Raw genomic sequence first — 13444 nt, forward strand, 5'->3', positions numbered from 1 at the left:
ATCTGCTTTCTTGACTTCAATCTTACAATACTTCTGGTTGCTTTTTCCTCTTTTTTCACATGATGCAGTTCTTTGAAAAGTCTCTATGAGAAAAACCTTTCTCTTTTAGCTTGTATGAAGCCCAGTTGACAAATACTGGAATCACTCCAGAGCATTTTTTTTATGTCCTCTGTGTAGTCTGTAATAATAAAATGATCTCTCTGGCAGTTCTTCTCTTCTTGCCTTCCAACTAGTCCTCCATCACTGATTTCACCTCCCCTTTACAAGAACCACTCTTCAGTGGTGCTCAGTGAAGAATGACCTTGTCAGACCAAACCCATGCATTTGCCATATAAAATACCTAGAATGCCAAGAACTCCACACCCACTTCAATACAAAGTACAGCAGCTTCTCCGGTACATATTTATTTGCTTAAATTAATACAATACATCATGCATGCTTTTACTATTGAGATAGAAAGCTGGAAACGAAAGATTCACAAATATAGTTGGTTCACTTCATGAGCAGTGGCTTTAAATAGGAACTCAATGTTCTAAGTGAAATAAATATGCAACACAGTATTTGCAAAATCTGTTAGGAGTACAAAATGTTAGCTCTGTTACATCTTGTTCAGCTAAGCAGACATGACATTTTTCAAAACTGTTAATTATTAAAACTTCTAGGAATAATAAATACAGTACTTATATTACCTCTTAACTGTACACTCAAAACAGCAGAGTCCAGCAGCACCATATGAAGAAAGAAGTCAAAGAATAGGTAGTAGACAAACACAGAGTTGTAAAAACATGGGGTGCAGTAGCATTACTTGGTCTTTCCAGTATCTTTTTTTACAGGAAACAGCACAGGATAAACTTTAATTATGATATTATTGTAAAGTATTTTACCCTTTGAGTTTCTGAACACAGAGCACATGTCTTTGCTGTCACAAACTGAAGGCTGTCTGTCAGCCAGGAAAACTCAGTTTCACAAGGAGACAGCTGAGTCCTTGTGGCCAGACTGAAAACACCTTGATCCAAGGTCACTTACAACTTTGCTTTCCCTGTAAATATGTTGTCTATCTTCACCCTTAAACTTTACTAGCCCAGATTTTGGCTTTTCCTCCACCTCCTCTGTACTCCAAAGTGTCTTGCAGAACTCTTCCTGCTACCCTTAACATCAGAAAAGCCTCAACTTAACAAACCGCATGCCTTCACTTGCCCAGATACATTATGGTAGGACAAATTTATATTTTCTCGGCCTGACTTCTGGAAGCATCTCAGCCATGCAAGTTTGTAGTCACTCTTATTTGCTGTAATGCTCTCCAAAAGGATGAAACAAGGCTGCATAAACAATGCAGGGAAATGGTATAGATGTGCTGTTATACAGAGGTGGTGGAGACTGGGCTTTAGTTTCATATGTCCCCATAAATTGAAGACCCAAATAACAATGAATAATAGTAAGATAAATACTTTTTGTTCCACAACATAGCTAGAAGACGATAGATAAACTCACATTAGGAATGAGAAAAAGAAGAAAATATCCCCCAATGTCCAGGACACAGGCAATGCCTCTATTGGACTTCTGAGCCTCTACACAAGGCAAAATAAGGAAGCTAATCCCATGAAAATTACAAATGGGAAATAGCTTCATAATGAGAGCAAATTTCTATAAAGCATTTTCAAAGCTATTAAAAAGCAAAGGCTGTTACTGTCTGTTCTCAAAGTGGTGCCAATGTAAATAGTGTGAAAATAACTTATGTTTGAAAAGCAAGGTGCTTCACAATGAAGGCTGTTATTTCACTTTTAATTTGTCTATTGAGGCCTCTTTGTAACAAGTATCTTAGACCTATTTGCATTATGTTCTACTGTAGGGAGGACTGTCATCTTCTAATCACTTTGCTTGGGTCACTTGGCACTGTCTTCTTACCTCACTAATAATTTTGTTTGTAATTTCTCCTATTGACAGTTTACAGTTTTAAATTAGTTTTTTTTTACTATTTCAAAATGAATTAGACTTCTGTGTTTTAGAATTAGCTTAGTATGACTTTGTGACTGGGCAGAATCTCGAAGTCTCATTGTGAAGAAATATTCTGCTTTCTATAAAAATGCAACAAAAAGGGGTTCACATTATGAATTACTTGCAAATAGTATTGCCATTCTGGGACTCTTTTCCATCTGCCTGTATGTGGTTGTCAGGTGCTTCTGCTCCACTGAGAGCTGCAACTGTAGAAGTGGTTAAAGGGACTGCAGTGAGTGTGGTTGAAAGAATTTGGATTAACTGTTTAGACAACCCAGAACTGTCTGCAGTGATTTCCTTTCCTAAGGACACATCTGGCACATGCTCTTACAAGGTCAGTGAGGAAACTCTGGACTGCATGCTTCCAGCAGACATGGTTTTTGCAGTGACAGAATCACATAATCACAGAAGAATTTAGGTAAGAAAAGACTTCTAAAATCATTAAGTCCAACCTTTGACCAATCTCCACCTGGTCAGCTAGACTAAGTGCCAGTCATTTCTTGAACACCTCCAAGGATGTTGTCTGGCTTGTTGTCCTTCTCTGGACATGCCCCAGCACTTCAATGTCTTTCTTAGAGTGAAGGACCCAAAATTGAACACATGATTTGAGATGCAGCCTCACCAGTGCCCAGTACACGGGCACAATCCCTGCCCTGCTCCTGCTGGCCACACTATTGCTGGCACAGGCCAGGATGCCATTGGCCTCCTTGGCCACCTGGGCACTGCTGGCTCCTGTTCAGCTGCTGTCACCAGCACCCCCAGGGCCTTTTCCTCTGGGCAGCTTTCCAGCCACTCTGCCCCAGCCTGTGGCACTGCCTGGGGCTGTTGTGACCCCAGGGCAGGACCCAGCTCTGGGCCTTGTTGAACCTCACAGCACGGCCTTGGCCCATAATCCAGCCTGTCCAGATCCCTCTGCAGAGCCTTCCTGCCCTCCAGCAGATCAACACTCCCACACAGCTTGGTGTCATCTGCAAAATGACTGAAGGGGCTCTCCATCCCCTCATCCAGATGATTAATAAGGATATTAAACAGGGCTAGGCCCAGTACTGACCCCTGGGGTACACCACTGGTGACTCTCTGCCAACTGTAGTTAACTCTATTACCCACCACTCTCTAGCTCAGCCATACAGCCAGGTTTTTACCCAAGTGAAGGGCTCATCTGCCCAAGCCATGAGCTGCCAGCTTTTCCAGGAGAATGCCATGGGAGATAGTATCAGAGGCTTTGCTGAAGCCCAGATAGAATACGTTCATTGATATTAGTGGCTGGGAGTGGAACTCTGCTGAAAATGTCTCCTTTGCTCTATTTGTCTGGACTGCAAATGATATGTAATATTTTGCTTCTTTCTTGGTAAGGATTGTCTAGCTGTCCTATAGCACTCTCCAATTAATAGACAAGACTTTGCAATAGAAGTGCTGTATACTTTCCTGCTTTATACACCACAGGAGTGAAGGACTTTCTAAATTCCACCCACCTGCATGATCACTTTTCTGGAAATTGCAAAGAGATTCCTGATTCCTTGTTTGTTCTTCTTATCATGGGAACCAATATATCTGAAAAGGTTGAGTCGACTGATCTTGAACTGTGCACAGCTGGAAACCACACCACAAGGAGGGAGAGAATTCTAAGAATTAACTACTCACAGCTTTTGGCTGTATACATGCTCAAATGGGAGCTTTTGTCTGTCAGAGACAAGCTAGAGCCAAGAATATAACTGAAGGAGTTGCTCCCATTTCTGACAGACCATCTACTAGACCATGCTGAATTTCTACCTGATCATTTCCCCTATAGTCTAAGAAAGAATACAGTTACACTCATTACTCTAAAAATTTTCTAATTTTTTTGCTTGTCCTCAATATCTACCCTGAAAGAAAGATGGTTCTTTTTTTCAATAGGCATCATCTTACAGCTAAAGCAAGGAAGAGGAATGTTTATGATAGAACAGTTTATCCCTGAAGAAACATGACTATGTACCTCTAAAATACACCTCACTTTCAAAGACTTTTTAAATTCTAGGCTGAAAGTGACCTACCTTCCAGTTCAATTTGGCATAACATTTTTATTTTTAAAAATATACACATCAGACATAGAGTTAATTTAGAAGAATCACCTGGATGTTACTCTGTCTTTTATCAACAGCTTTTTCTGCATAAATTTCTGTGTGTGTTATGCCACATTTGAGCCTTAAAAAAGGAAAGCACTGCCTGCAGCCTTGGACTACACAAATCCAGTTTTATGTGAGGAATAAGGACGTTGCCCTGTGAATGCTGATTAACTGGTAGGCATGAAGTTCATTAATTTGAAAGGTATGTGTTTTTTTATAGGGGCAGAGAGCTGAAGCTAAATTACTTGTCTTAGCAAGCCATAAGTAGACAACTATATTTAATTATAACTTGCTACATAGAGAGCATGATTGCAATGACTTCAAATCAAGAACTTGGCAGGTAAGTGAAGAAGGTAGTAATATTTGGAAGACATGCACCATATATATTTTGAGCTGGGATGTCTGAAGGACATAAGACAAATTTCGTGATTAATAGGATGGTGCATGGCTGTTTTTCATCTTTCTTGAAGTTGCAGGAACTGATACATTGTTCAAAGTATTCATGCAATTAATGAAGTTTAATGGATATGCTTTTTCCATGTTTGTTATAAACATATTATTTTTGGGAATCAGAGGATGAAAATCTGAGTTTTACTCTGCAAAAACAGCATGAGTGAAATTTGTCTGAAAGGCCTGCAGCTTACTGCTCAAGATGTGTTTAATAAGAGAATATTTTTGATCCCAATAAGAAGAAGGTTTTCCTCTGTGAGGTACTGCTTGTTCTATAAGGGTGATTTTTGCCTTCTGAAACAAACTTTTATGAGATCTGTGTATTTCAACATTATCCTTACTAGTCATGATAAACTGAAGAAATAAATGGCAAAGCTGCTTAATTTTTCTATTAAATGACTGTGTTATGTGTAAGTATGGCAAGATTGTGAATGCTGCATGCTGATGCTGCCCTGTAAATGTATTGGTCAAAGCAGGCAGTAGAGCAAAATGTCAATACAATCTATGCTATTTCACTTCAAGAATTTCTGAATGCTCCCATACTGGTTGAAACACAGCAAAGCACAAACATTCCTCATGCCAGAGGACTAGCCTTTGTAATAAATTCCAGTCCTTTCAAACTCTTACAGAACTGTCATTTACTGCCTCCCAAGACAATATTATTTCTTATTAATTGGTTTCCCGTTTCTCATTGTAAGTAGTTGAACTAAAAGTCACTTCAGTAAATCAAAGTATTTGGACTGCGTTAGTTTTGAATGTTGACAGCATTTTCATGCATGCCATGTTTAATAATACGCTGGCTTATAATGTGAAATACTTTGTATTTTCAGATATTTTTGAGGCATATGATTAGAAGCGTTCATATATATTTAGTCAGATAATAAATCAGATGCTAGAGTATGTTGCTTTCTGCTAAGTAGAAAATTGCATGTAATTATCTATCCCCATATAATAGGAAGTAAACTTCTGTACCCAACCCATTGTCTGTTATACATTAAATGGATAAATACAAAAGTGTTATTTTTCAGTATCTATTGCAATTCTTGGTGACCTCAAGCTGCTTTATTATTGTAATGTATGTCTTTTACCCTAAATTATTTTTAATAATTTGGCTTATTTATTTCTACATACTACAGACTTCCAGGCTTTAGTAGCTTACAATTCATGTTAAAATCTATCTGGTTACCATTTTCAAGCTGTTTTAAGATGTCCATTTTAAATGCCTATAAGCATTGTTTGTTTTTCCATTTTTCTTTCCAGCAATTCTTTCAAACTCTTATTCCTGTGCTTGAAATACAAGTAATCAGAGAGAGACTGATCAAGTCTGGCCTTTTCAAAGGATCGAAAGCTGAGATGTTCTTTGTTGTTTGCAAGTTCTCCCTCTCCATGTCTCTCCTCTTTGTCTGAATTTCCTATTCTCTTCCCCAGTCCTCCCTCACTTAACACCTCTTCCTTCTCCTTGCAGTAGGACTCTCTGAAGTCCTTCATCATGCACTCAGGTTTGCCAGAGAGATCTTGAGCCATGTACAGCTTGTTGTCATCATCATGGTACGTGGCAGGGCTGTACCGCTCTGCCTCATAGCAGTTGTCTTCCTCTTCTTCCTGGCATGAGCTTCCCTTGGCACTCTCACCATCAGAATGAAATGAGACTCCCTTCCCTTGGCTTTTCTGGGAAAGATCAAATGGCTCTTCCTGTTCCAAGCTTCTCAAGACATTTGTCTGGGACAGAGCAATCCTTCCTCTTCCAAGACCTTGTAGTGGTTTGAGGGGAAGAGAAAAGGAAAAAATTATATATAGGAAATTTTACTACTTGGCTAATGGCTAAAACCAAAATCTGAGGTGTCTCTGTATTTCATATTTTACCATTGACTTCCATCCAGTTATCTCCAAGTACTTAATCTCTTACATGAGTTTACATCTCATGGCATCTCTTTTGAGGTGCTGCAAAAAGGAGTGCTATTGTATACACTTTACAGGCAGGTTAGGACACAAAAAGCAATGTTTTATACAGCCAGACTCTGAATGATGCAGCTGGGAAGAAAAGTTAAATGGTCTGGCCTTTTGTAAACTGAATTTTGCCAATCAACCTACTCACTTCCTCCTTCCTAGTCTTTTTTAAAAAGAAAACTTGAATCTAAAGCATCACAGTCCATAATCCAAGTCCCAGGTTTTGTATCTTATTTTTCAGAGGAGTGGAAGAGACTAAAAACCTGGTAATGTATTTGTTCTGTGGATGCTCTAGTTCAAAGTTAACACTTTAAAAATGAAAGGACAACAGTCTCAGCGGTCTATGATTCTCCTTATTTTTTCCCCTTTCATCTACTGAGAAACAATCAACTGAAAAGATCTATGCATTAGATAGTGCTTCAGTTTGAGGAAATCATTATAAACAAATGATGATTTTGAGCAGGGTACATAAATAAGCATCTAATCCTGGATCTGCTTTGTCTTAGTATTTGTCAGTGTCTTCCCTCTTGCTGGAAATACAGATTATCCAAGAGGCATCTGTGGACTCAAATATGCCCCAAACATCGTCAGGATATTTTCAAAAGAATTTAGATACTGCAGGCATCTTCATTATACTTATATAGATTCATTATATAGATACTGCAAGCCAGCTTCATTAAAGACTAGTGACAATACAAGGTGAGGATTTCACCCAATAGCAAATTCCTATGAAAGTCAATATTTTGCTTGCTTTTGTTTTTTTGGTGGGTTTTTTTTTTGTTTGTTTGTTTTTGGGGTTTTTTTTGGTAGGTTTTTTTTTATTTTCCCCTCAGTAATTGAATCCAGTTTCTGAAGGATCTACGTAGTCTCACTGGATAGCAGATGTTATTTTGCAACAAGATGTATTTGGTAAAAGGATTTGTATGCAGTTATCAGGCCTCACAAATTTTCTCGTATCTGGCGAGCCTCAAGGGCCACAGAATCTCTGTACAATGAAAAGATCTTAGGTAATCTCCAATTACAAGCAATTGTCTAACTAGCATGATGCTGTAGGAGATTTACAGAAAAAACACTTACTTTCTTAACCATTAGGATCTTCAAACATTTTATACCAAATGTCGCTAGAGAGTTTTACACATGTGCTAAGCTGCCCTAAAGCTTGAATATGAGGAACACCAAGAAGTCTTTATAATATACATTAAATAAACAATTATTTATCTGCAAAATCTTAAAAAACATACCTTGAATACCCAAGTCCTCAAAATATTCTAATATTCCCCCACTTCTTTAGATAGCATTAATCTGTGTACACCATGAGGATGACTTTAGGAAGTATATGTGGTAGGTGGCAGACAGGAAATGCTTTGCAGGATGGTCTCGATAGTCAAAAATTGTTATACTGTGGGACTTATACTTTGAGGAATATCCCCTTCTGTTCATCTGCTTCCTTGTAAATAGGATCTTGATCCTATGGCCTTCATCTTACACCAGCTGTGTCAAAACAGCACAGAATGACAAAGGCTCCTGGATGTAGACCCATTGAGTAGTCCATCCCTGTTCCAGACTGGAATCCAATAAGCAGTGAGAAAGGACCATAAGTGTTCCAGATTTTCTTTTTCTGTCAATTTAGGATTAATTTATGATTTATTTGGGACATGTAACACTATAGTAATATAGCTAATAGCACCTATGGGGTTCTATCTCTAGGAATAGTGTTGGATCTATGGTACAAGTTTGTGGCTCTGTAGTACAAAGGCCATTTGTGTTTACTGCTATGCATATTCGTATCTCACAAAGAATAATCTTGCTGAAAATTATTACCTTGAGAATGAAATCCTCTTTCCATGACCCCATGTTTGACTTTCATGTGCCTGGTTAGGTTCCCCTTCAAGGTGAATTTGCTGGGGCAGTAGAGGCACTTAAATGGCTTGCTATCTGAGTGCAAGTGCATGTGTCCCATTAAATTGTGCATTCTGTTAAACTCCTTTCCACACAGCTGTAAAAATGATAAAAATGAAAATTATTAATTTGAAGCAGTTTTTTCAAGGACAACATTTTTAAGGGAAATAAGAACTACACTTCTCAGCTTGAACTCTGGCAGTTTTTGGCTGCAATATGTTTTTAAAATTCCAGGCAAAAATCCTCCAGGAAAAAATATATGATTGAAAATATGTGGTTGAGTATCTAAGGCATTCTGAACTGCTGATATTTTTTAATATTGGTGACCAGCACACATAGTCAAGGATTCCCAAAAAAACAGTCAATGTTGTTATAAGGAGGGGAAAGACTAAAGGGAGCAATTTGGAAGGCTCTTAACTTGAATGAGATTCAAAGTACAGGTTTCTCCCTGGTGAACCATTCCATTTTAGTTTATACATCTAGCCTTTAGTCAAGAACAATGTCAAGCAGAAATGGAATTATACAATAAAACAAATTAATGGTCTCTGTGAAACAGTCAAGCAGAATATTACTTCTCTTTAAATGGAAATTAAATGGCTGCACATTCTGCTTAAAGTTAGAAAAAGCAATTCCTTGTTTTTCTGTGTTTCTTGCTCACCCTTTTTTTCCCCGATTCTTTCATCATTTGTTTATCCACTGCTGTGTTTCAGTGTCTCTGGTGAACAAGCTACAATTTAAACAGTCATGAGGCTGCAAGAATGACTCAGCTTTCCCTGAAGCATGTTCCTGCCAGCTCAAGCCACTGATCGTGAAATTTTCCTTTTGATGGAACAATAAGGGTGGGTTTTATTCATTTTTGTTTATTTAGATGGGTCCTTTTGTTGTCTGGACTCTTATGTATTCTTAAGACATGAGAGTTTGACATCACTATTACAGTCATCCAGTCTTATTTGTCTTCTGTTCTTTCCTTATAATTTTATTCACATTCAAGTGGCTATTTCCATCCTCTGCAAACTTCTGTTTGGTTTCTTTTTTTCTTTTTTTTTTTCTTCCTGACTTGCCATTGGATTTTAATTTTTAAAAATTATTCTTATTACTATATGAACCAGAGTCACCATTACTGAGTAACTGAAACCTTCATCTAACAGGGTAACCATCTGGCATAAAATTACTAAATAGAAATTACTAAGACTCCATCAGATTTTTACCAGACTTTTTTGTAAAACCTGGATTCCAATCTTATTTATTTGGGTATTACAGAAGAACTGATACAGAACTTGCAGAAGCAAATTCAAAAAGTCATTAGCAGGAATATCTGGATGAAATGTAGATAGTGAAAGGATCCTTGGAGAGACAGTACCACGTGCTTTGTGTTTTAAGCCCTCTCTTGAGGGAAAATTGAATCAGTTCATTAATAAAAAAAATAGCAGGTGTATTGTTTTAAAACAAAAACTATAGCTGAGTCAGTGCTGCAAAAGAAAGAGTCTCAAAACATTCACTTGTTTTTCAAAAAATTATTTGCTTCATCTGCATATGTACCCTTTTGTGTTTTTCTGTCTGTAATTTTGCTAAAATTAAAACTCTAGCAAATAAATTTATCAGCAAAGTGTAAGACAAGATGGTTGGTGATAAAAAAGAATAGCCACTGAAAGTGAATAACTAATTTTAGAAGTTAGCTGTTTCCAAGGGTCATCCATCTAGTGAGGAAAGAATACTGTCTTCTTTATACTCAGGGAAAGTTCATATGCAGGATTATTTACACTCAGAGAAATGATGGAACCACAATATAGCTCAGAAAGTGCTGGGAGGAAACAGATTCTTGTTTACTATTGAGAGTACTAATGAGAAGAGAAAATTTGCAAGGAGTAACAGCAGTAGTGGCAGCTGATTGTATCTTGACAGCTGCTGGAACAACCTGTAACATGTCAATATTACTCTTGCTACAAGTATGTCAACAATAATATCTCGCTCTAACACCTCTTTGCTGAAGGCTTCTGGTTATCTGCTTGCATTTTGGCTGATATGTTTTCACCAGAACTTGCTTTCCTATAGCTAGGTCTTCTCTGTCATAACTGGTAGCCAAGGAAAATCATGTTGCGTAGGGGAGTGGCTTCAGTACTGCATTCAAACCCTTATCTTTATAAGGTCTTGAGTATTTAAATTTATTTAGGAGGAGCATTTAGTTGCTTTCTCTCAAGGCAATACAATATTTGTTTCTCTTTCTTCATACTGAAAAGACAGGGACTTGGTAAAGGATAGTTCTTTACAGCATAAAAGTTCTGTGTCTCTGAATAAAATGGATAGGTTTTCCATTTCCCAGGGTCAGGCACATCTTAGAGATGTGTAATGTGTTCTTGTCCTGAAATGTTCTCTGGGGACATGAGGAAATGGCACTAGAGTGCAGAGGTGTGGCAGGAAAATTAAAGAAATGCAGATAGGGAAATTTTTTTTTGAAATGATGGGTCTCTGTGGCATTATTTGTTTTACTGGTCATTTCAAAAAGGCATGAGACACCTTTCGGATGAATATCTAAGATCCAACTGTAAAAGGAAATATGTTTCTCACTTGTATGCTGGAAAACTGCAATTTAATCTGGTTAACGCTCAGTTAAGAGCCTGAGTCTGCAGATCATACTAGAAGATTGTGCAAGATTTTCTTTCTCTCTGACATGACAGGCTTGTGAACACTGATGAGCAGAGTGTGAAAGATGACCCTGAGACAGTTGCATGGGAGGAGTTCCAGCAGAACCCACAACAGTGCAACATAGCACTCGGGGAGATGAGAAGTTTATATAAGAGAACTTGGGATATCAGGAACAACATGGTTTCCTTGTAGACTTTATGTTAGACTGTCTAATTTAGACCAAAAAAAAATAAATTTAAGTCTTGACGAGAACACCTCCGTGCAAGTCTGTTGAACAGACTTCATTGCACTGGCTGGTGAAATGGACTTCAGTATAGTTGGCTAGAAAAGTCTACATTAGCTCAACCCTAGATTTTGTCCTAAGCCAGGACGTGAAGTATTGTCCCTCTAGATTTGTCACTTGTTTCTTCTCAAAGTACTTCTCTCTCACATTTTCTTTGATTTTGACTCCTGTTTAAAAAACGCATTTTTTAGATGGAGAAAAAAGTGATGTTCAAAACATCTGTTGCAGATATTTGTCTGGGCTGAAGAGAAAGTCATTGCATCATTTATTTGAGGTCTGATACATTGATTACTTCAGCACCAAAAGCTACAGTAAATTTCATGGAATTTTTCTCTACAAATCCGAATTAGTACTGTTGAACCAGCTGGTGGAATACCTTCATAACGCCTCAAGTTTTTTTCGTGAGCACAAATAAACAAGGCAACTTAGGCTCAGGTCTGTAAATGCTACAGACAAGTTCACTCTTCAGAGGATAATCAAACTGAGATCCAGGCTGCAGCTGGACGAGGAAACAGAAGGGACAACTATTTGCTACTTGGTCACTTCTGATAGTATGTGCTTAGCTGTGATTAGACACATAGGAAAGATCATGTTTTCTTTTGCTGTGAGAAAAAGGTAAAGAAAACCATTGCATGTGGTGAAGTATAAAGGCTACTGCTGTGCTCTCTTTCCCTTGCATTCTTCTTCTTTTTTTTTTTTTTCTTCCTAAGAAGGGTGTTCCTTTCCTCAAAGAAAGAAGGAGAGGGAGAATGACTGTAAACTGTCCAAAAGGACCGTGAGAAAACAGGAAGCTTTGAAAAGTACAAGAGAAAGCAAGATGAAATCTATTTGCAGGCGGTTCCCCAGGGACATGTGAGCCATTGTTAAGCAGGCTGTTCATACAGCTATATCCTTCCTTCTGCTGAGGAGGAGCTTGGTGCCAAAAGGCTGCTATCTGGTCATTGCCTTAACCCTGCAAGTACCAGTCAGAAATATTTGCTTTCAAGAGACTTTGAGGGTTCTGTCAGAGAGGTAATGTTAGGATGTTCCTAATGCAAAAAAGCAACTCCAGATTCTGCTTCTGCTTATTGTTGCAGTCTTCACTGTCAGGGCCACTGATGTTGATTCATACCCCTCCAGCCATATGAGAAATAGATTCACTGTGCTTGTTTCTTTCCTCATAGGAACACTGGGTGGGGACAGAAAAGTAAAAAAATAAGAAAAACAGGTGTTCCTGTAGAGCTTTTGTTACTGTCTGGAAAACATACTAGTGATACTCTGTTTCCCAGTTCCAACTATTGCCCTCTCTAAGTTTCAATAGTCTGTCATCATCAAACACTGAGCTGAACACAGCCTTCCAGCTAATCTGCACGTACCCAAAAAAGTCATATGGATCTACATACTGCACCTACAAAATCTGATCCAAAAAATTTAATTTATTTTCTGAAGTTTGAGGATTCAGAGGAGGACTTCAACCAAACACAAACAAAAAGGCAGGTTTGCAGATGTTATGAAAGAATGAAAACCTCCTGCAGACCTGACATGTTACACCGTAAGAATTTCAGTGAAAGAAATTATTTTATCAATATAGAATAATGAAAGCTATATAATATATAATAATGTACTATACAAAATACTATTCTCATGAGACATAAATTAAAATAAAACAAAATACTGAAGTTGAATGTCTTTGCTGTTAATTTTTCAAAGAAATTTTTTTTAGTTAAGAAAGCAAAATGATGAAGTCAGAAAGATTCATTTTGACATTTTCTTACTAAAACTAGGACTGAATATCATATATTCCTATGACATTTTGAACTTCTACATTTTTTCAAGAAATATAATTCCATTTAAAATTTTTCATCCATCTCTGCTTCTTCATGAAATGTTCCTTTTAAGAAAATATTCAGTACTATGAAGATGTAGGATGAAAGAGTTCTAGAAATTGCTTTCAAATCATTCTGCTGTTACATATGCATAAGCTCCACTCTGTATTTACAGCCAGCTTAGAACAAATTAAAGTGGGAAAGAAATCTACAGTCCTTGACTTCACAAGGTATGACTACAGGAATGAACCAGATAGGCAGAAAAAGGACTGATGTAGCATCCAATGCTGAGTAAGAATATAGCTACAAATAATTAATAA

The 13444-nt window shown here is 37.6% G+C and overlaps 1 protein-coding gene across 8 annotated transcripts in view; it reads right to left on the minus strand.

Annotated features, from left to right (window-relative positions):
- Positions 1-379: 379 nt before the first annotated feature.
- The window catches only part of ZNF366 (zinc finger protein 366), a 37022-nt gene continuing 23957 nt past the window's right edge, over positions 380-13444 (minus strand). For all 8 annotated transcript variants that reach the window (XM_005522713.3, XM_005522712.3, XM_088054243.1 and 5 more), the window contains 2 exons: positions 8316-8490; positions 380-6298 (listed from right to left, as the gene is read on the minus strand). In XM_005522713.3, coding sequence (XP_005522770.1) covers positions 5763-6298; positions 8316-8490 — 711 coding nt within the window. In that variant the 3' untranslated portion in view covers positions 380-5762. The remainder of the gene's footprint in view (positions 6299-8315; positions 8491-13444) is intronic.

Source organism: Pseudopodoces humilis, chromosome 4 (genome assembly GCF_049639895.1).
Source record: "Pseudopodoces humilis isolate 2021_Gansu_Grassland_sample_001 chromosome 4, ASM4963989v1, whole genome shotgun sequence".
Taxonomy (NCBI): domain Eukaryota; kingdom Metazoa; phylum Chordata; class Aves; order Passeriformes; family Paridae; genus Pseudopodoces; species Pseudopodoces humilis.